Source organism: Eucalyptus grandis, chromosome 4 (assembly GCF_016545825.1).
Source record: "Eucalyptus grandis isolate ANBG69807.140 chromosome 4, ASM1654582v1, whole genome shotgun sequence".
Classification (NCBI taxonomy): Eukaryota; Viridiplantae; Streptophyta; class Magnoliopsida; order Myrtales; family Myrtaceae; genus Eucalyptus; species Eucalyptus grandis.
Genome location: NC_052615.1, coordinates 34,168,171 through 34,190,788, shown reverse-complemented (window position 1 = coordinate 34,190,788; position 22,618 = coordinate 34,168,171). Strand labels below are relative to the sequence as shown.

General features: G+C 41.7%; 2 protein-coding genes and 1 long non-coding RNA gene across 3 annotated transcripts; 2 read left to right on the top strand and 1 right to left on the bottom strand.

Annotated features, from left to right (window-relative positions):
* The first annotated feature begins 4 nt into the window (after positions 1-4).
* Positions 5-2,597, top strand: LOC104418958 (pre-mRNA-splicing factor syf2). Its single transcript, XM_039311703.1, has 6 exons — positions 5-340; positions 726-925; positions 1,059-1,299; positions 1,746-1,882; positions 1,980-2,208; positions 2,316-2,597. The coding sequence occupies exons 1-5, from the start codon at positions 220-222 to the stop codon at positions 2,205-2,207; spliced, it is 927 nt and encodes a 308-aa protein (XP_039167637.1). The 5' UTR covers positions 5-219; the 3' UTR covers position 2,208; positions 2,316-2,597.
* Positions 2,598-4,369: 1,772 nt separating this feature from the next.
* LOC104418957 (heparan-alpha-glucosaminide N-acetyltransferase) lies at positions 4,370-17,920 on the bottom strand. The gene is made up of 17 exons (XM_010030439.3): positions 17,798-17,920; positions 17,345-17,482; positions 17,065-17,146; positions 16,783-16,859; positions 16,211-16,311; positions 15,428-15,536; positions 13,534-13,650; positions 13,371-13,456; positions 12,641-12,707; positions 12,323-12,401; positions 12,026-12,117; positions 11,628-11,771; positions 11,403-11,434; positions 5,802-6,097; positions 5,202-5,497; positions 4,934-5,074; positions 4,370-4,709 (listed from the first exon to the last, which is right to left on the bottom strand). Exons 1-17 carry the CDS (start codon positions 17,903-17,905, stop codon positions 4,590-4,592), a joined length of 2,085 nt encoding a protein of 694 aa, XP_010028741.2. The 5' UTR covers positions 17,906-17,920; the 3' UTR covers positions 4,370-4,589.
* LOC120292861 lies at positions 9,430-10,020 on the top strand. Its single transcript, XR_005550477.1, has 2 exons — positions 9,430-9,660; positions 9,749-10,020. It is a non-coding gene; the product is annotated as an uncharacterized LOC120292861 (long non-coding RNA).
* Positions 17,921-22,618: the final 4,698 nt, after the last annotated feature.

Genomic DNA, 22,618 nt, shown 5'->3' with positions numbered 1-22,618 from the left:
GAAAAAGAGCCCAAACCCGTAAGGCGGTCTCCTCTTCCTTCAGCTAGGGCTCGAATCGCGTTCGTTCCATCCCTTCTTCTCTCGCTTTCAACGTCGGAATCGCCGGCGCAACGCCGCACTCGGCGATCCAGATCGCCGGCGATCGCCGGCAGACGAGCTAGTTTGGTTTTGCCCCGCGGGTCTTGCTTTGGAGACGGAGTTCGACAGGAGCCCGGCAGCATGTCTGAAGAGAGAAGGGTCCACCCGGACTGCCGGAACGCGCCGAATCCATACCACGAATGCAGCGAATATTGCTTCGGGATCATCGCCGAGGCCAAAGCTCGCGACAGGAGAGATTCGGGTAGGTGTTCTCCGTATGTGCTTACGAGCTTTCCGCCACATCCAGTAGCTCACCGTCAATCGCTCTTCTTTTGAGCTTGTATCAAATTAAAATCCATCAAGGAGGTGTCATCATTGTTTGTAGGGTTTTTGATGATGGGGTTGTGCGGGTATAATATAGGGTTTTTGTCTTTTTGGAGAATTTCGGAGGTGTCATCATGTTTTGTGATCAATTGAGCGTTAGAAAGTTCCCGCGTCTTCAATTTCTTGAATTGCGAATTGTTCTAGGGATTGCACGATGAATGATCATACTTTCGTTCTAGTAATTCCGGGTTTTGAGTCCCTGCAACTTCGAGGGTCATTTCGATTTTCTTCATTGGTATCAAACTGTATGTATTTGATTGCAGAAGCATCAGAAGCTAGAGCGGAGGGCAGCCATTCCAAGCTTCCTCATCATGAGGTTGTAGCTTCACGTGATGAGACTGATTATGCTGAAGAGCCTGCCGACGATGATAACAAACTGCCGGTTGAGGAAAATGTGGCCGAGGGGGACATCACTAAACTTACAGGAAGGAAGAAGAAATTGTTTGAGCTAAGGCTTAAGATGGTGTGTAATTAACTTAAACAAGAGCCAATCTCTTTTGCAACATAAATGATTTAAGTTTCGTTTCGTTTTATTTTCCGGTATTGTGCTTTAAGGAAATCAATAGCCTCTCTTATGTCTTTCTTTTATTTGGTAGAATGAGGCGAGGAAGGCTAATCAAACTGCAATGGTGGCTGAAAATAAAAAAATGGAAGCGCCAACAGAGTCGAGGGGTATCTCTAAGCAAAACTGGCTCGAGGATAGGAAGAAAAAGATTGGGAAACTTCTTGATGCTAATGGCCTTGATATGTCAAAGGCATATATGTTAGATACACAGGAGACAGCTGAGACTAAATATAAGAAATGGGAAAAGGATCCTGCTCCTTACGGTTGGGACGGTAGGTATTCAATTTGCTGATGAACCTGTTATGTTCGTGCTTCTCTTTGTTTATCGCATGCATGTCTTTGTAACACACTAGTTTCTATCCTACGCATTCTAGTAGCTTCTTTTCTTTTGTTTTTGTTGTTGTTATCAAGCCATGGGCTGGTTGCTTCATGAAATTTGATGTGTGGATACTAATAAGAGTGGGTGATGTGCTGTATTTCCTTTTTCCCTATGAGTTTTAGTTGAAGCACATAACCTTGTTTTACCTGCATTTGCATGAAATATCATCAGAGTTGTTTCCCTCACCTTGAGCATTTAGGCTTGGTCATTTGTCCTGATACAAGGGATCATCACTAATAAACAAAATGCTAGATGGAGCATTTTTATTGTAGAGAGTCATGTGTCCTAGGTATATATGATGTATTCGTTCTTAAAGGACTAATCCTGTTTCTTTAACAGTTTTCAACCAGAAGACTCTGTATGATGCATACAAGAAGCGCACAAAGAATATAAATATTGACTTAGACGAATATAACAAAATGAAAGAAGCTGATCCCGAGTTCTATCGTGAAGCTTCAAGTCTTCAATATGGCAAGGTAAAGTTTCATCGAGGATGATCATCGCCTTTTTTTTCCTGCTGCTGCTTATATGTTCATTTGAAGTTTAACTAGCTCATGTTACCTTATTGTGCAGGCACCTAAGGTTTCAGAGGATAAGATCGACAAAATGGTACAGGAACTCAAAGATCGGGATGAAAAGCGCATGTCCTTTAGTAGGAGGAGGAGATTCCGTGATGAGAAAGACATTGACTCTATCAATGACCGGAATGAGCACTTCAACAAGAAGATCGAACGTGCCTTTGGGAAATACACCCTTGAGATTAAAAACAACCTTGAGCGAGGAACTGCTTTGCCTGACTGAGGTACTTGATGGTTGTTGCCTTGGAATTTCTCCTGGATCTGATTCCTAGTGGTGTAAGTGCACTGAATTGAAGCAAAGAACTTTTGCTGCTTTTCTCTGTTTTTGCAGAGTCATAAATTGTAGAATTATCTGGTGTAAGAGATTCATTTGTAGATGACTTCGACTGCAGCTTGACATGAATGGCACTTAGGTTCTGTTCGTATGATACAAAAAAGTTGTTCGTGGGGGCCGAGATCCATTCTAGAAATTTATTTTCGCAGCAACTTGACTGGCAAGGTGATTTTGCATCTGAATGGAACAATCCCTTATGTAGTGCGCCTGATGTTGGATTTTGAGTTAAGGCCCATCTTTTGAAATGTGATATTAGAGCATAAGCAGAGTTATTTGGAACCTTGGTGAATGAAAATCCACATGCCTTGTGGTGGGTATGAAATAGAGTTACATGTCTTGACTGGTTTTCGAAAGTGGTCTAGTAAGTACTTCGGCAAATTATAATGGGCTAGTTGAGCGAGAAGACCGTAATCAAGTATCCAACTAGAATCTGTATTCTGTCACAAATCATTTTTGCGAATCAATCTCAAAATCTCTAATGTGACTTGTATAGGCGCAAGTCCCACGTGTCAGCATGGTGAATAGGTCGCTGATATTTGCCTTTGCAATGGTATGTAAATGAAACGCTTGGAGTCCAGATTTCATGAAGTAATCGCGTGGGAAAGTTGTGCAGTGAATGCATTTTGGCTCGGTCGATTAATTGGGTCTGGGATTTTTAAAGTGGAGCCAACTCGAGGTGATGTCCAGGTATTGATCTTTGAAATGACTTTTGTCGAAAGTCCGCAAATTGCGAAGGAGTCATCGTGCAGAGGTGGTCCAAGAGTTACCAAATCGGGGGGAAAATGAACAGAGTTCTTTTATGCTGTAGGAATGGGATTCGCACGGTAGTTAGGGAATTATTGGCAAAGGTTTGGTGCCAGCTCTTTGGATCTTCTCTCTTCTTCCTTTACCAACGTGTGTGCGCGGGGTGGGTGTGGAACTGAAACCAATCATAGACAACCGAATGAGCTGGTGTGGTTGCTCGACGCAAGATAACGCTGCCTCTCCCTTGTCACGGGACGGCCCCACTGCACCAGAGACTCGAACGAACGAACGCTTTCCGAACAGTCATTTAGGTACGGCAACACTTTTTTTCTCGCGAGAGGTCACAAATTTGAGTCAAGCTTTTTGCTTTTGGGCTTGGGATGAATTGGCCCCTTGAGAGAGCCCCCTCCTGACTTTTATCAGAGAAAAGGGCCACTTCACTCACATGGTAGTGGTGGTAGTCACGACTGGCAGGTGGTAAAACTTTGCAAAAGAAAGGAAAAGAGAAAGACCCCCTTTCACCATTCCCTCCAACCTCTTCATAACCCACTGACCTGAACAACAGAAAGAAAAAGAGGAAAAGAAGATTTGCAGGTGGAGAAAGTGAAGTCACACACTCTCTCTCTCCTTCTGGCCCTCTTCTCTCCCCTCCTCTTCGGGCAGTGCACACCCTGTAGGGCAACCCCCAAGGAGAGAGGGGGGGACCGCCCCCCATGTGATGAGACGGCCTGCGACCCTCGTGAGTGGAGTACGCGTGGCGCATGCGTCGCTGGCGGGGCTCATCGGATCCCTTCTCTCCTCCTCTCCCCTCTTTTTTCTTTTCTGGGTTTTGTCTACTTCGACGTCCTGTTGGCCGGAGTTTTCAGTCCCGAAGTAAAGACCGACCGCACCTGTCGTGTCGCCTCTCCGCCCCCCACTCTTATCTCGTCAACCCTGGCTTTTTTTCCAAGATCAAATAGCGATTCTCAGCCCCTCTCAGTCGAGAAGCAATGATAATGTTTCGTCCCAATATAGAAAAGACCTACTCAGACCCTCATCGGCATTATAATTGATTGCATCGTCTGGGGCATCTTTTGCTCGTCCTGTTCAGTACCAAGCGTGTTTTGTAGAGACAAATGGAACGTTCATCTCCAATTCTGGTCACACCGAATGTCTGCTCATCGTTTAAGGATTGAAGTTCCGTACGGTCTACACTTGACTTGATTAGGGTTGGCGGATGCGCGTTATATTTCTTGGGATTCATCTGTCGGGTTGGTTTTCACAGGAGGTGCGCGGATAATCATAGGGGATGGTAAGAGTACGAAAGAAGATAAAGGAAACAATTCCACCACTAATCATGAACCATAATAACAGCAATAATAATGATACAAGGTCCAAACTCTACCCACCCTTAGATACCGAAGCATCAATAAATTAAGATAGGGTCCATCATCACCATCCATCTCCATCCATCCATTCATCATAATACTCCTCTCTCATTCACACAAACAAACAAATGAAATAAAAAAGGGGAAAATCGCAAAGATCTTAGTTGGTTGGGTTGCTGCGGAAGGATCCGAGGGCCTTGATGGCAGCTGCTCTGAGGATGTATTGGTGGTATGCTGCTGCTGCGAGTGCCCCCACAAATGGTCCAACCCAGAAGATCCACTGCTCATGAACATGCCAAACATCAATTAATACTAGCCCGAAATCATTTATCTCTTGGCAATAATATCAAAATCCAAATGCGCCCCAATATTTTTGAATAAAAAGGCATCAAACCAGAGGAACCAAAGTGCCATAAATGCAAATGATTCGCACGTTTTTTAGCTAGTTCTTAATTTGTGTTGGTCGTGTAGTTAAAGCTTGGTTTACAGAGAAAGAGGCTTTACTTGGTCATCCCACACTTTGCCGTTGTTGTAGATAACTGCAGCACCAAAGCTCCTAGCCGGGTTGATGCCAGTGCCAGTGATGGGGATGGTGGCCAAGTGAACCATGAACACCGCAAAACCAATTGGCAATGGAGCCAAAACCTGCACACCCAAATACAAACCCCATCTCATCAGAAAAGTTACCTCCTTTATGAAATGAACAGCTACTCCCGTTCGGAGGAAAGAACCTGGTTATAAGCAGGAGCAGTAGCTAGTAAGTTGTACTTACCGGCACATGAGAGTCACGAGCGCTCCTCTTTGGGTCAGTGGCCGAGAACACGGTGTAAACCAGCACGAAAGTGCCGATGATCTCAGCACCCAGAGCCGTGCCCGTGCTGTAGCCCGTAGCCACCGAGTTGGCACCACCTCCGAGCGAGTTGTAGAAGGGCTTCATGAATGCCTTCACCAACCCCACACCACAGATCGCGCCCAAGCACTGAGCGATCATGTACGACAGTGCCCTGATCAAGCTCACCTTCCTTGCCAAAAATAGTCCGAATGTCACAGCCGGGTTGATGTGTCCACCTGCGTTTGAAACAACGGAAACATTAGAGAAAACACGTAAACCGCTGAAGACCCATCCACATAAAATACAAAACTTTCATGAGTTCTTAAGCTATCACTTGAAAAAACGAACTTAACGAACTTTAAAAACTCGAGCATGAAAATGAACGAAGGGTTGTGAACACGAGAGCCATACAAATGAAGCACAAAGAACACCTCGAAGCCCATCAACAAAAGATGCAAACTTTGAAGAGTTCTTGCACCTGTGAGCACCAGAGCATGAAAATACCAGAGAGACCGAACGTGCGAGAGTCGTTAAACATACCGGATATGCCAGCAGTGCAGTAAACGAGGATGAAGATCATGCCACCGAAGGCCCAGGCGATGCCGAGGAGGCCGACGCCGTCGCACGGCCCGGTCTGCTTCTTGTGGCCGATGACGGTGGCGACGGTGACGTAGAGGAAGAGGAGGGTGGCGATGAACTCCGCAATGAGGGCCCTGTAGAAGGACCAGAGCTTGAGCTCGCCCATGTCGAGGAGAGGAGCCGGCGGGGGGTCGACGTAGTCTTTGCCATGGTGGTGGGTCTGTGCTTCCTCGCTCACTTCCTTCGTCATCTTCTTCGTTCTGCAAAGGGCGCCCGGCTAACAGCAAAAGCAACAACAACAAGCTCTGCTCTCTTGCCTTCTCTGCAGCTCTGCGAGGTATCTCTGAGGCGGAGTCCCTTTTAAAGGGCGAGGAGGAGGAGGAAGAAGAAGAAGAAGAGGAAGGTGGTGGTGGAGGAGAGGTGGCGGATTACTTGGGGAGTAGTTTGGGAATTTGATGTTTTCTCATTTTTTTCAGCACGTCATGCTATATAATTATAAATTCTAATAATACTTCAAAATTATTATATCAACAAAGCCTTTGTATCATTGTTTAAGAAAAGAAGAACAAGAGGGTAAATGCAGTTTACCAATAATGGGAAGAATCACGACAAAAAGCAAGATTAATGCTCGATTACAATTTCCCTCTCTTCCACTAACGAAAAGAATTCTCATTTCATTTCTAGACATATTCATTCGTCACCTCGAACTCCACCGATTACTATTTATTTAATTACTATTTTTTCCCCATGCATTATGTCATATACACACAATATATATATATACATATATAGTTATATATGAGGATGTGGAGTCTTTACTTTACTTGGTACTGTGGAATCAGTGGATGAGAAGGAAAAGGGGGCAAAAGGGTACAGCGCGGCCATGTGAAGGATCCAATCATCGGGGGGGCCCCTGGATGATGAGAAATGAGCGGATGGATTGGTCAGCCTGGCACTATCACCCACAAGCCCCCCCCACGACTCCCAACGGTTATGTGTTGTCCCCTTTCGTTTCGTTTCCTTTCGTTTTGGTAGGGGATTTTTGCTCGTTTTCTTCAGCAACGTTCGGGAGATTTGGGGTGCTGCGTCTACCAAATTCCAGAGATTTCCAAATAAAATATTTTCGTTTGAAATGATATGCCGGGAGATTTAGGCAATGCGCTGTGTTGTGACATTTAAATACCAAATCACACTTTCATCTAAAGATATAAGCTTTTGGATTAAACTTTCTAATATGTTATTCAAGTCAGGCTCTATCCCAATTTTCACCATATTCCACGTGTCATGTCTAATCCGGATTTGCACTTGAGATGTGGTATTGAAACGCCTTGCATCGCTTAATTATGGGATAGGTTCGTATGCTCTTTACTTACATATAGTATCAAAATTAGGGTTTGTCTTAGTTTATTTCGCATGAGTATCCTCTCCGTTCATCAAAATTTCACGTATCATTCATAATCATAAGATTTCTACATCTCTGAATATTAAATCATTGCCAAATTTGGAATAATCAGTTACTTTGTTGAACAGAATGTTTCCACCTATATTTAGGAAATTTGAGTGGTGATAAAGGAACATAATTTCTTGGTAATGCGTGGACGCCAAGGCTGAAGCAGTAACGTTGTGAATGGAGTGAATTCGATGTGTCGACTTTAATGAAATGACGTTATTGGAATAATTACGTTAGGAGACCGTGGAAATAATTTGAAGTAGTAATAGTAGAAACAACGTGCATAATATCTTTTCATTATTGACGAAATTAAATGCCCAAGACATTCGTCCTGCGCGTATCGTGTGATTAATTAAAGCATTTACGCTTTTGGGTGGGTGGGGACATGGGAGGTCCTTTCGAGTTGTTGAGAAGAATCAAATCATCGCCAAACATGTCTGGACCTTTCTTGGGTTACTTGTTTTCAGGGACAAATTGTGAAAAATCATTGTCGACTTTTACTCTTCATGGCAAACACTTTTTTCTTGTTTACATTTCGAAACCTGTGTTTTGCATCTCTCCAATTCGAAAATCCATCTCCCACCTTTTCCCCTCAGGCATAGTAACACAGCATGGCGACTATCGACAGCCATCCCACAACATTGAGCCATCAATCGATGCCATAGCACGACCTCAACATCGACAATGACACCCTCCCCCGCCACTCGTACCCCTCTCCCCACACCCTTTTCTCTGTTTGTGACGACATTGTTCACAACTCGCGACAAAGAGGCCACACAAGCTCGCCCCGAGCTCATGGCTCGCGATCGCTAGGGCAAACCCTAAGCTCGAGAGGGCCGTCAACTAGATGTAAGCCTCTACAGCAGGCTTGCACGCCGTGTAAGCTCCATGGCAAAGCTCAACTATAATTGTCAGGACCTCCATCCGATCTTGAGCTGGCACTAGGACGGCCTCCAAAAAAGAGCAACAACGGCGCACATGATGAGGAGGTGTAGGAAGTGATTTGGGAAATTAATAGCAGTTTTAGAAAACACATGTGGGTGAGAAATGCAACTTGTAGATTTTGAAATGTGAATGTAAAGATAGTTTTTTTTAGTCCCCCAATTCTCATCCATCAAGGATCCTTTCTCTCTTTCTGTCTATCATTCCATGAAATGCAAAAGAAAAGAAGAAAAAACAGCAGTTCGATAATGCAGTTCACTTTCGTGCCCTTAAAGAGAACTCATCTTGCTTTTTATAGTATCACCGGGGACGCAATGGACATTCTCTGCAACGGGGATTTTACAACCAGTCTTCTGATCTTTCAATTAGTATAATGATTTGTCATTACTGTTTATAATTTAGTATTATAAAGTTACTGTGTGTTTGGATGAAGAAAATATGACAAAAAATGCATGCGGGGCGAAGGGGTTTTGTCAGCAATCACGTGGCGCCAGTTGTCAAACCATCGCCCGCGGGGTCCTACCTTTATGCTCACGCCCTTCCTGCAAGTCCACCTCGGAACGCTAACACCCTATCAACGCCTCTGAATTTCATGCCAATTAAAGGATGTAATCACGAAGTCTCTGCCCTCCATCTAAAAGTTTTGAAATTTTACAAGACGGCGAGGTAAATCGCGAGCAATCGGATGCCAATTTGAGGGTCGCGATTCCCTGTTATCTTAGCTTAGTTGCTCGTTTCAAAAAAGTAAAGTCGTCCGATCCCGTTCTTTTATAATTAATAAGGAATGACCTGCCTTTTTGTCTTTTATCTTCCGGAGGAATGAATCGCATCGTACTACGACAAACCGGAGAGGCGAATAAACTAATCCCTACGAAAGCCAAGGGAAAGGAAATGATTGTAAATGACCCAAAATTTAAATTCTGCAATTAGGGTTTCTCTCGCTCCAGGACCATCTTCTCCCCCCACACAAGATGTTTCCAGACTGTTCGTGCATATATTATTCAACCGTTGGAATTGGAATTGGCGACGGCTCTTTTCCATTGTTCTTGTTGCCCCTCGTGGGCCTCGTTTCATGTCACCTCCCTCCCTCTTTCTCTCTCTATCTCTCTCTCTCTCTCTCTCTCTCTCTCTCTCTCTTCTGTTCTAAAAAGCTTCATTATCCGTGACCAACGGTCATGAATGTGGCCATGGCTTAAAGGTGCCAACTTTAGCTGCGGTGGCCCACCACCCCCTCGCCAACCTTTTCGAAAGCAACCCCCCGTTTTCCCGAATAGTCTATCTCTTCCTTTTGTTCGATTTTTTAATTACGATTTCTCGAAAGAATTCCGAGGACGACCGCCTTGCTCAATTATAGCTCTTTTGCCTTTGAGATGGGACAGACGACTCCCCGTTTCTCGAGGAAAGTGGTCCTGTGCCGAATTTTTGAAGGTGACGATACTGACGCTATCGTTATCCTTAGTCCCAATGCGTGAATCCTTTGTCTTCTTTCCTTCTAAGACAATGCTTTTTGGATTAGGATGACTTGCTCCTCCTCCATTCCGAATTCCCAAGCATGTCGAGAGGACAACGAGATGGACAGTGGACAGGCCATTTTCGTTTACCTACTCGCCGTTTTGCTTCTTCAAGTCTGTTTGTAGCTTTGTGAGAAACTTGAGGGGAGAGTTCTTTGGTCACAAGCGAAAGGAGCCCGTTGTGTGCCCCTTCTTGTGCTTGCTTGAAGAGTCGAGAGATGTTGGCATATGCTTGTAAGTGCGACAAAAATGGAAGAGGAGAAAGTGGGGTTGCAAATTCGATTCTTGTCGAGAGATATATGTAATGCACCGACCGAGAAGTTATATTTGTACGCTTAAGTGATGTGTTAAGTGATGTGCATAGGGGACTTACGGGGCTGCTGTCTATGTCGGGTCAATATGTGCTCAACTCACATAAATGAAGTCCCACACGATATGTCATCCGGGTCATGGGCATGGTCTTCATCGGCGGTGACCCGCAGACAATGTCACGAACATTAGAACACGTTCATCCACGGCATGGTTTCAAGCATGGAGGTTTGTAGTATCGGACCGGGATTTCGCTAATTTCATTTGATTATCGTCTCGGCTCTTTTTGCTCATTGCACCAACGGATTGCCCACTTAGCTTTCGGGAGGCGCATGCGAGTTCAAATCTGTTGCATCAATTTCGAAAACAATGTCGAATCCCTAGATGCACTTTCTACTGTGTCAAAGGACACGAAAGAACCAAATGAACCTTTGGAACCTTAGAGCAAAGCTCATGCAGGCTTACTGCCAAATTTTTTTGAAGAGCAAGACAAAGTCTTGAGGGTACGATACCCACAGTTCGCGAGGTGGATTATCCAGCGTTAATAAACGAAGACAAAGTACAAAAGCATCGCAATTTTTTTTTTTTAAATTCTTTGGCCAAGTACGGCCATGACAATTGGCCTCCCAAAGAAGGAACAAGCATCGCAAAGCCTCTCACTTCTAAAACAAAACAGCCAGGAAAAAGATCAAAGAAAGAAAGAAAGGACACAGCACAGCTGAAATAGCAGAGACTCCAGTACTCACCAGTAGGACCGCACTACTGAACGATTTGTTTTGCTTGGTATAAAGCAAGAGCAGAGACACGAGTTATCGCCATTCGCCACTGCATTGTGATTTCCTAGCGGTGGAAAGACATTACACTGTGAAAATGCCAGTGGTCCTATGTATTTTTAGTAGATTTTTCTTGCTAGTGCCATTAAAGTGAAATTGCAAATACAATAAACACCTTTAAATGCTTGCTTTAATAGTTAATGGTGATACAAACAGAGATAAGTGAGAAGTGGAAGAAATTATAGGTACACTAATCTCAGCAAGTACAATATGGAGTCAAGATAGTACAGGAAATGAGAGCAGCCTCGTAGCATCTGTTGTTCATGTCAAGGGATTTCACGAAAAAATAATAGTTCCCCATATGAAAGACTAACTAGACTACAATATCACTGACAAAATTGCACCTACTTCAACTGTTGGCTGCAATGAAGGCAATCCATCGCTTGATTGATACAATACTGTTGCAAATTAACATATAAAATCAGTGGAGAGACTAGTTGCCTAGATTTACTTGGGAAGCAAGTCACACGAAATAAAAAAGAGCTTACCATGGAGACGAGCTCCCCGAAAACATCATGAACGCACTACAAGCGTCACAATCCAGTGAATCTGTCGTACAAGATTGTATAAGTTCACAGGAAAAGGCTCTTTTCTTCTAGTTATATGAATAAACTTGATCTGTTATTGTGAATTTAACTTGATCTGTTATTGTGAATTTAACTTCTCCATGTGTGAGAATGCAACTCAAAACAATGTATATGATGTGCCCTGAATGTAGCAAAAAATAATTATGAGCACTCACAATGTTATTCTCAGGGACCTTCCAATAGAATCCCTGAAGGGCTATAACTGCAACATTTGAAGTTACAAGAATAAAGATGCTCAGAGAATGCTTTCCCATCCACTCTAACAAAGAAGTCAACTGCCTGTAACCATAAACATCCACCTGTCCAAACAGATGCGGCATTAAGTTTGAAAAGGTAAAAAGAGCCCTCTGAACAAAGTATATTTCGAGTTAGCATAAAATTCATCAGAAATGTGTCTTATAAGAGTCATGATGAGTAGTAAGACATGGCAACACTTGTTGCGTCACAGATGACCTATTAACAAAGTTTGAAGTATAGAAATCACATATAACCACATTTCGTCCCTCCATGCCCCTCTCCCCACCCAAAAAAAAAAAAAAAAAAAAACACTCACCAGCAGATACAAAGCACAAAATGTGACTCCCGCAGCTGAAGAAGTAATCAACATGTAGCTGACCGTATACAGTGATTTGTTCACCGCAACACCTGTATTGACAGATTTTCCCAATTAGAAAAGCACGGTTATTTAGTGCCATCTCATTCATAAAGGAAAAAAATTGTTTCGGCGAGAGTCCCTGTGCATCAGAACTTACTGAAGGGTCCTAATTTTATCTACAGTTCACTTAAATATAAGTTCAAATCTTTTCTATCTAGTTAGTTCGGAGAAGCATGCGCCATTTAAAATTCATACCTACTAAAGCAAGGAAAATCCCTGGGACAGACAACGAAGCTGAAAACAGGAACCAGTTGTCTAATCTCCTTTTAGAATCCTGTCATACACAAACAAAAATTGCTTATAAAATACACACTTAAGGGATTACAAGCTCTAGAGTCGACCAAGAAACTATCATCATCAACAGGATTTCAGACCCTTTTCAAGCCCTCAACATGCTTACCCAAAGGAATTCATGAGATATAAAACAGTAGTGTCTGGTGTATTGAAGAAATACAAGAGATGTGATGGGGAACGGAAAGTACACTAAGCGACACATGTGTGCCTGAAGCTTACCTGTAGGTTTGCTAGGACATGACCATATTGGAGTCCAATAATGCAAGTTACGGCAGCTGTTAGGGAGCTGTCAGTAAGAGATGCTAATGTAAATAGGATGTTGCGGAACTTTGATGAAGAAACAATATACATAAGGACATTTCTAAAATGGATCAGATGCAAGATCTACCGAGTATTGTTTACCTCGGTGTAAGCAACTAATTGTGTAACTGTACGGAAGAGAAACTGAAGAAGATACTAGGGTAACCTAAAAAGTTCAAATTTTATATTCTAAACTACATCTAGTACACCTAAAGATTGTTGAGCTGACTTTGTGAATTTTCTTTTATAGCTTCATTAGTTAGCCGTGTTATTGGTTACTGTAATGCACAAACCCTCTCTAAAGTGCCTTATTATTTCTCCCAGTAGTCAAACTACTAAGTATTCGACCTAGCACCTACCATCACTGGAAGGGAAAAATGGCATTTGCCAACTTGGGATGCAGTTTTGATTTTTCAAGTGCAGATTGCTCCTCCACAAACCTTGCATTCACACTCGTTGATAGCTTTTCAAAAGATAGACCAGCTTTTTGCCACATGTTGAGTATTTCTAAGATATATGGTTGCAAAAGGGAAATGGAATCGCCCATCATAACAAAAGGCCCACATTGAGGTAAATGCTAAGACATAACATGAGAACACTGTATACAAGACCACTATAACAGGATACACCAGAAAGGAAAGTTGGGCACCTTAGAATACCTTCAGGGTCAAAAGAAGCATGGCACCATGATGGTGAGTTATCAGAAACTTGGCCACTGGTAGACATGTTACAGTCCTGTTTTTAAAAATTAGAACAAGGCTATAATACACGGTACAATTTAGTCTACAAAACAGCATCAGCATGCATTCTACCTTCAAATTCCGGTAAACAGGTTTTGCATAAAGGTGATTATTGCCAATAACATATCGGTCAATCATTCCAGCTGCATTGCAAGCAGGGCCAAGATCACCTCTCACTGAACATTTAACCTGTGCAAGACATAGCCAGAGTCAAGCAAGAAACGGTAATAGCAGAAAATCTAGCGAATCACTACTATCTTGAAAGGTTGATTCTGCAACAGACCATGTTTTGACTTTTGTTGAGTAATTGGCTACTCTCAGTGTGCCCCTAGAGTGCAAGAGTCAAGTAAACAACCGGAGTAGAGAGCTATGCTGCTCGTAAAGATGGATTTTTCCACCCAAGTCGCATAAAGAACTCTAACTAGCTATTGTATACAGGCTGGAAAGAAAAACTTCCATAGACAATCGGCTAGTCAAACTAAAACTGGTCTAGACAAGTTATGGACCTTTACTGTTGACAAAAGCTGGAAAACAATGTCCAGAAACAAAAGGCACATCAAGGGGCTGTTTGTCCGGAGGAGTCTTCTAATTTCCATTTTCAATTTCAATGAAGGAAAACCTCATGAAAATGCGTTTGGTGCATTTTGTTTTCATATTTGAAATGAAAACATGGAAGAGGTGTTTGCCATTTTACAATTAGAAAGCTGTTTTCACTTTTCTCAACTCAAATGAAACCACAGCTTTTCTCCCTGATCTCTGTCCTCTTCAATAATTGATCTCTTTATTCAGACTCCAAAAACTGTTTGTTTAATGATAAAGCTTCACTTGAAGTACAGGAGCTTCAAGCTTCAATAAAATTGTAGATCTCCTTCAACCAATGAAGTTTCAAGCTTTGACAAAGTTTAAAAGCTTCGCTGAGGTTTCTCTTTAGTCTGGTCCAATTTTGAGGCTTCATAAAGCTTTGAAGAAGCTGTAGCTTGGTTGGAGCTTCAAGAATCTTCAACAAAGATTTTCTGAAATGGTGAGGTTGAACTAAAAGACGGTGCATGAGAAAATAAATGACTGATTTGTAATTTTCTTTTTTTGCAAATTTTTATGTGGGTTCATTAGTCTTGGTTTGGTTGGACATGCCACGAGTGTCTTAGTTCAACTGTATGTCAATTATTTTTAAGATGGAGAAGAGAGATGTGAATTTCAAAAGTCTGCAGTATGAGCTATATGAAAGTGAAAGTCTTATTAGTTGTTGGGTAACTCTAACATCAATTTTTCATAAGTAAAATCTAATATTTAATTAGGTTATTTGATAAAAAGAATTTTGGTAATTTGAAGGGTGGATATGTACGCTTTACATATAGCATAGATATATATTTACATCTATCAAAATTCTTTGATGTTGAAAAAAACACCGACAAACATGTTTCAAAATTCTCTTTCCTTTTGGAAAGTTTCAATTTTATGCACTACATGGGTTCATAAACACAGAAAAAGGAAAACAATGTTCATTGAAAACAAGAACTGAAAATGTTTTCACGCATCAAAGGGCCCCCCAGTGTACGTGTTTCCAAAAGTGGGTTTCGATTACCATTTTAACAAGCTAACAGATTCCCCGCGACCCAAGAAAGCTGTTTTTGAGTGTGAGAATGAGTCTGCGTGACTCTGTGAGGCAAAAACATGAAATTCTTTAATCCAGGGCTCACTAGGGGGCTAAATGCACATTATAAGTAGTAGAACTCTTCATCCGGATTAGTTACTTCACCTATATGGATATGCAGAGACCTTGAACTACCGAATGTGCTTACAAGAAATGGCCTTAATGATGAAAAGGTTTCTATGAACTTTGGTTTAATGTTAATGACTTGCTGATGCTGAATAAGAAAAAGAAATGATCAAGCGATAAGCTGGAAGCAGTCTCACTGCAGGGAAGGGAAAGAGAAGAAAGCAGAAAAGGGGCAAAGCATGCTCTCACCGAGTAAAAAGTGCTACCCGATGAGGATGTCACCTCAAACTGCCAATCAGGAACATATAGACCATAGGATAGAGCCACGTATATTACTGACAGAAAAATTGCAAGAGACCTGCAAGACAAATGGCAAAGTTACTTCACATGTAAGATATTAAACCATGCTTTCTTATTCAAAAAAGAAGGGAAGGAAGATATAGAGAGAAAGTTGACAGACTAAAATTTTCCGAGGCCCAATAAATCCACATCACTATAGGACACTTACATTGGCTATTTAAATCTGACTGTCCGCTCTTATTCTACAAAGATTGTGAACTATTTGTCTGGCTAATAGGCTACATCTGCCAATCGATTGCTCTCAGTTAAACAGTTTGACCAAGTTGTATAATCCACATGCTAGTTGAGGGCACACCATTTATGAACTTGCTATACTAACTAATGCAGGGATGAGTATATTCAATGTTCAGGCAGATGCATTTGTCTCCAAAGTACCAAACTAGGCAACTTCCATTTGTAAGAGAAATGACACTTGTGGAAATCTATTTCTTGTAAAATTATGCTAACCGATTACATAACTTCCAAATTAGCAGAAGCAAAGTCAAAGTGGGGCCGAAAATCTATTTTTCCGCTGTTAAAGGCTTGTTTTCTACAGTCCATTTAGGCCACTCTATTCTGCATATCTTGAAATATGAATTTAACGAATAGATATTATGAAGTTAATTATCCTTTGTGAAAGAGTTGTCAGCTGGTAAAAGGGCACAGCCTTAAAAACAAAAGAATGGACCTTACCAATGCCAATAATAACTCTGAACAAAATGCCATTGTCGCGACGTCCTTTGTGAAAGCCAAATCTCGCATAGAGCCGTGACAATGTAGCCAATGGCGATTCTCTGATATTGATGGTAATTGAAGATAATGCCGGTTCATTAGCATATCCCTCACATACATGCTTTACAGAGGCTCTGTACTTAAGACTTATCTTACTACAACCATTGTGATCATCGAATATAAATGGCTTCAATTTTTCATAGGGACAATTGGAAGACCTATTGAAAAAAAAAAGTTCGAATAAAAAAAAAAAAAAAACACACTTGCTACAAATATCAAGCCAGATTTTTCCAGCCAGCTTCATTTGTTTTGGAAGCAGTTTTCCTAAACAAACAGTGATCAGTAAAACTGGCCCAATATGGCAGAGCCAGAGAGAAAAGGCAATGAAAGCATTTTTAGAAGAATGTCAACTGCATTAGACAAGTTGCAAAGTTCCTGATAAGTTCAACCGTCCAATGATTAGATCTATATTATGTTCATTACTTTCTAACCCAATAGAATTATCCAACATAAAGAGCATCCAACAGACGGACCTGCAAAATCCCAAACCACCGTATTCTTTCAATGTCGACTCCGTATGTTAAAGAAGATATCCCGTGCAAATAACCACCTGAAAATTAATCACATGATTTCAATGCTTTGGCATGTGAATCAACATAATTTTGCCGCAATTCCATTAGCACTCCTACAAGAAGTTTAATGTTATCACCACCTGGAAAATCTCAATGCATACTAGCTTAAATCATGAGTATCCCTAGAGGCTGTCAACAAGCTAAGGTATTTCCCATGTGCGATGGGAAGCTATAACATGTTACCTTGAAGAAGAACGCCAAGAAGAAAAAGTTTCAACACTCTCGCAACTGCCTTCCATGTAGCTTCTACCCGGTTCGTTACTTTCTGGAATCACAAAAGTGGCACACTCTCAACACCAATAGCATCAACCGACTTGTGTATTGAGCAATGTTAAATCCATAAATGCAACCACAGACCACTAGGTCCAGAATTACTCAGTTTCTCAGTAAATTCAGCACAGAAGCTCAGTAATTTGCTCGCGAGAATCAATCACATTTGCGGGAGAAGTCAGGGGGTTCGTACCTTATAGACAAGAGCAAGAGACACTCCGACAATGAAAAGGAAGAAAGGCATCACAAAGTCGGCCAAGTGAAGGCCGTTCCACGGAGAATGAGCAACGATCGGGAAAATCGATCCACCATAGTCAACGAGCATCATTAGCTGGAAACGAAAGACGATGGACACAATCAGCGCTACCGCCATTTCTCATAGACGAATGCTAGGAGTAAACAGAAACGCCCCTCGGTCATCGAAACAACGAAAATCAGCAGAGTCAAGCTAAAGTCCCCGAGCAATCGACAAACGCTTGCTAAAAATGGACCTTCATTTCATCAGCTGAAAAGGAGAACGCGACGACGAAAGGAAGCAAGCATTCGCGACGAAGCGGCGAGACAGTAGACATTGACGCGACTGCTGCTGCTAGTGTTGTAAGGCAGACCAGAAGAGAGAGAGAGAGAGAGAGATGGGGGAACTCACGAAAACGCTGAGACCGCGGAACACGTCGAGCGAAGCGACGCGCGGGCTGCGCCGGCCGGCGGGTGGCTCCTCGTCGTCATGGTTCAGAAGAGGGACGCGATCGGCCATCGGACGGCCGAACGGGCGGCGGCAGCGGCTGCCACGCGATCGGAGGCGCGGCGGAAGGGGGTGCGGGGACGGGAGCTCTTTTCCGCCGGGAGAAGCGTGCGTGCGTGCGTGCGTGCGGGGGAGAGAAAAAGACAGCACGCGCCCGATGATGTCGAGCTGTTGTCTCGCTCGCGAGCTGCCGGCGGATGGGTGACGTGGCGTCAGGGGCCCACCCACCAGTTGGGCCAATGAGGGATGGAGTGGGGTCCACGCGCGCTCCTAGGCTCCCCTAGGTCAGGTCGAATCTCTCCTTGTCTTGTTGTCTTGAGGCAAAGGGAGCGTTGACTTTGACAGGACGGTGGACGAAGCCGACAGGTGCGATGCGACCTTTGGGGACAAAATCATCCGTTGGAACATTAAACCTGTATTGCGATAAAGATCATTGGTGCATCAATTTCGCATATTCACTGTTTGGGAAGTGGCATATCCTATGATCCATATATTTTGCGAAATATACTTTTCTCATTTTTCGATATTTAATGTTTTGGCATCCGAGTTCAAGTCCATAAAGATCATGCTCAGATTCTTGACACTCAAGCTCTAGTCCCAACCTAGGTCTCCACAAAAGCTGTATGTGAGTTCTCAACTCTTCGACACTTGGGCCCGAGTCATTTGTTAATGAAATATTTGTTCTTACAAAAATGTTTTTAAAAACTATTTTTTAATTATTTTTTACTTTTTAAGTCAAATTTTTTTATCATTTTAATTTTCTTTTCTTTTCTTCTCTTCTCTTTTTGCTTCTTCCTCGGCTAGTCGACAACCATGATGACAACTAATGACCAACCCTAGATGAACTCAAGCATCGCCGACCTCGAGCAAAGCTCCATCTCCCTAGATATAGCGAGGTCGAGCTCTTTGAGACATCACCAATGTTCGGCGAGTTGCGGCAAGCTCAAGGAGGAGTCAATGAGTCGTGGCGAGTGAGCTCGCCAGATCTAGCAACCTAAAGGCCCCGAGTCGCAACAAGGTCAACCTAGCCAACCTGTGGCAAGGCTCAAATTTACTTGTGACTAGTCATCGGCAAAAAAGAAAAAAATTAAAATTAAAAAATGAATTTCTTCCTTATACTTTTCCCATCAAATTTTTTATACCAAAGCGACATAAAATGATTCCTCAATATTTTTCGAATTTCAGCCAAATATAAAAAAATCAAGTCAATTTCCTCCTAAAAATTAATTTCTCATAAATAATACATTTTAGTAAAATAAAACGAACCATTTATACTTCATTTTGCAATTCAATTTTCACAAGGGCATGCTTCTCCTCGTGCGGGACTGCGCAATCAATGAAAGAAATACATTGAACAATCATTAATCTCCGGTGGCCTCGCATCTGAGACTGATCGAAGAAATATATTTGATAAGACTTATTTTATAAACTTGGAATGCACTACTTTTATTATTCACACGCTCGAGGTAAGAGGCGCCACTCGGTGGACGGGGTACGCAGTTGCCATTGATCATGGAATACTTAGGTCTTGAGTTTTGAGTCTTTCGACTTCTCACAATAGAATCGGTAGATCTCAAAACTACTTGTTCCCTATCCTAATCACGACATGGCTCCTCGTTGAAGGCAAAGGACATCATCCTTGGGCATCAGCAGATCCACGAAATTTTCACTAAGATGCAAAGAATACGTTGGAAGATCAAACCTTCGTTTAATTATTTGAATCCATGAAACTTTCACTTGGACATTCAACCGATTTCACGAGAGTTACCGAGCGAGAAGTGACCATGTGACAAGCCAATATCCGACCCGGAGTAGCAGCGAAAGAAACAGAAACTCCTTTTTTCTTTATTATCAGCATAAGACGAGAGCCAGGAATTCTCTGAGGCTTCTTCATTCGAATGCCCACGGGTTCTCCCTGCGCACCTCTTCTTCATCTTCCGGTAAGGGCGAGGATGGGATATCGAAATGTTTGTTGTAATTATGGTTATAATTATGGTTAATGGATCAACGAATGCCAATAAATTAAGATACGTATTTTCTATTCACGTATCTTTTTTGGATTCATAAATTTCCTAAAATTTTATGTTCATATTTTATTGAATTCATGAATTTCTTAGATTCATATATCTTTTAGTTCATGTATTTATTGAGTTTGAATCTCTTTGAATTCATGTATCTCTGGATTCATGAATCTCTTAAATTCATGTCATGTATCTCTTGATTCATGAATTTCGTGGATACATGCGTCTATTTAATTCATGTATCTCTTCTATACATGAACTAAAAATCTCTATAAATAGATGAAAGTATAGAACTTTATAAAGTCTTATGGTTTTTAGTTTTTCCGACTCGATTCCAAAAAAGATACACTTTTCTACTCTTTTGATTTTACACTTTTCGATTGAACTCTTTTGATTTTTTACTTTTCTACTCTTGATTTTTGAGTGTCTTGGTTCAATTGAACAATTCGGCGAGTCATGTTTGTATAGTGCTAATTCAAATAGATTCGAGGTGTTGTATCTTAGAAGGCATAGTTCGTGAATCTACGGAGCACCTTTAGCAAGAACTAATCGCCTTAAGGAGATTCGGTTATCCGTACCTCACCTAATTTTATGTTATTTTTCAAGTGATATCTTATTTTATTCTTCTTCAAGATTTGTAAGTTTACATAAAAGGAAGGATATTATAAAGTTGTTACATTGATGTTCTGATTACAACTAACAGTGTGTTTTCTCTGGATTAATTTCCAACAATGTTTGCATATCTCGGCCGGGGTTTTACCCTTAATCGTGTTGGACACGACCCCCAAAAGCTAAGTCCAGCAGGGTTGGAACGTCCATGGAATTTGCTGCCTGAATGAACGTAAGGAAAAAATTGATGAGCACTAACATACAAAAGGCAAAGCTTCAGCCTTCAAACTCATGAATCACATTTCAAAGCTCTTTGGAAGGCAAGGTGCAGGTAAATTGGACTCGAGCGCATCTTGGACCTTGTGTTTGCCATTCGTGTTGAAACAACAAAACTTGTGAAGAGATTTGTGACATTTTTTTGTGACGTCCAATGGTTATTTCACGAGAAATTGTGAGAGCAAATGCGATGTAATTTTGCAGGCGATTGGCTTGTTTTCTGCAACAAAACTTTCCAAGATCAAGCGCCGACCGTTCGTCAGAAACTAAGTGAGCAGCAAAGCAAACACTACGAAACAGAAACTCCACCGGAAAGAAGAACCTTCGAACTTGAGAAAGGAAGTAAGGATACGGACCTGGATGTAGTCGAAGACAGTAGTGGCCACGACGTTGGCAAACTCGGCATCCCAAGTGCGGAGGCCCTCGGCGTTGACGCCGACCTCGTGTGCTTGGTGCAGTACTCGACCACTTTGGCCAGGGTTCCGCCCTTGATGTTCGGCACCAGGATGGGAACGTCAATGCAGCTCTCGTCGATCAAGTGCTTGAGAGTCTTGGACAGTAAGGCGCGACCTCCTTGATCTCGAAGGTCTCTCCGTCGGAGCTCTTCAGGGTGATCGACTTCTTCAGGTACGTTGCGAGGAGGAGGAAGAAGACGACATGGTTGGTTTGAAGGATTTTATATACGGGAATCGTCTTCTAATAGAGAGATAAGTCGATACGCTCGATGGAGAGGTTTGTCGGGGCTGTTTGTATCGTTCTGCTTTCTCTGTCGAAATTTATAAATTTATAACATAATAAAAAAATTATATCTAGTGATACGTATTAGTATTAACATTTTGAAAAAATTCACACCAAAACTAATAACATTCGAGACTATACGGGATTATATATGAAAGATCTTTTTTGGCTCTCTCTTTACCCTATGTTTCTTATCCCCAGGAGGTCTTCCTCCATTAACAAGTTTTTGGTAAAGAAGATAAAAAAGTTAATATCACGAAAAACGGTAAATTGATATAGCCATGATAAATTTATTTCAAATTAATTTTTTGATCAATAAAAATCTCAAACCGATACATTTATAACGAATTTATCCTTCTTTAATTTTCATTAAATCGATTTAACGGAGGGTAGAATCAAAAACCGGTATTTCATCAATTGCCATGTGTCATCAATTTCAACAATTTGACTATAAAATTTAACGAAAACTAACGAAAAATAAATTTATCACAAATATACTAGTTTAGATTTTTAGTGGCTAAAAAATTAATTTAGCATAAATTTATTATGGCCATATCCATGGGTTTTTCGTGGAACTAACCCAAAATAAAATCGATCCAAACATGCAAATAACACATTCCATCTTTTCTTTTTTCTTCTTGTTTCCAACTTAACATCATTGTGAACAAGTAGAGCTGGGAGTGACACATAAATAATTTATATCTTAGACATGTATCATATTCTTAATGGCAGCAAGATTCGATCGTACTTTGAAAGAACAAAAATTTGGTAGAGACATGGAGTGATATGAATTTCAGTGGAAAGACATTCAATGATCCAGATTTTTATAGGAAGACGAGACTTCTGATGTTTTTATTCTGATTTGCAGATGATTCGAGTGTGGGCTCGTGTTTCTAGTTTTGGGTTCTTTAGAAATTGTGAGGACCGAAGCCGAACAGACCAAACCTTTCTCCCTCGAGAAACATAGGATGTCTGGAAGAATTAAGCTCGACATAGCCTCTTGAGGTTTGGTTACAAGAGCGATCGTTGCTTATGGTCGCTCATCTTCAAGAATACGTTGGAAGATCAAACCTTCCCTTAG

What these genes read in the sequence shown, in the direction of transcription:
- LOC104418958 (XM_039311703.1), top strand. Translation starts at nt 220, where the DNA reads ATGTCTGAAGAGAGAAGGGTCCACCCGGACTGCCGGAACGCGCCGAAT. An exon ending in TCGCGACAGGAGAGATTCGG is followed by an intron (nt 341 to 725) that starts GTAGGTGTTCTC and finishes ATTTGATTGCAG; the next exon opens with AAGCATCAGAAGCTAGAGCG. An exon ending in CAAGTCTTCAATATGGCAAG is followed by an intron (nt 1,883 to 1,979) that starts GTAAAGTTTCAT and finishes CTTATTGTGCAG; the next exon opens with GCACCTAAGGTTTCAGAGGA.
- LOC104418957 (XM_010030439.3), bottom strand. Translation starts at nt 17,905, where the DNA reads ATGGCCGATCGCGTCCCTCTTCTGAACCATGACGACGAGGAGCCACCC. An exon ending in GGTGGTTTGGGATTTTGCAG is followed by an intron (nt 16,312 to 16,782) that starts GTCCGTCTGTTG and finishes CATCAATATCAG; the next exon opens with AGAATCGCCATTGGCTACAT. An exon ending in GTGACGCTTGTAGTGCGTTC is followed by an intron (nt 6,098 to 11,402) that starts ATGATGTTTTCG and finishes CCTTTGCAGAAC; the next exon opens with GAAGAAGATGACGAAGGAAG.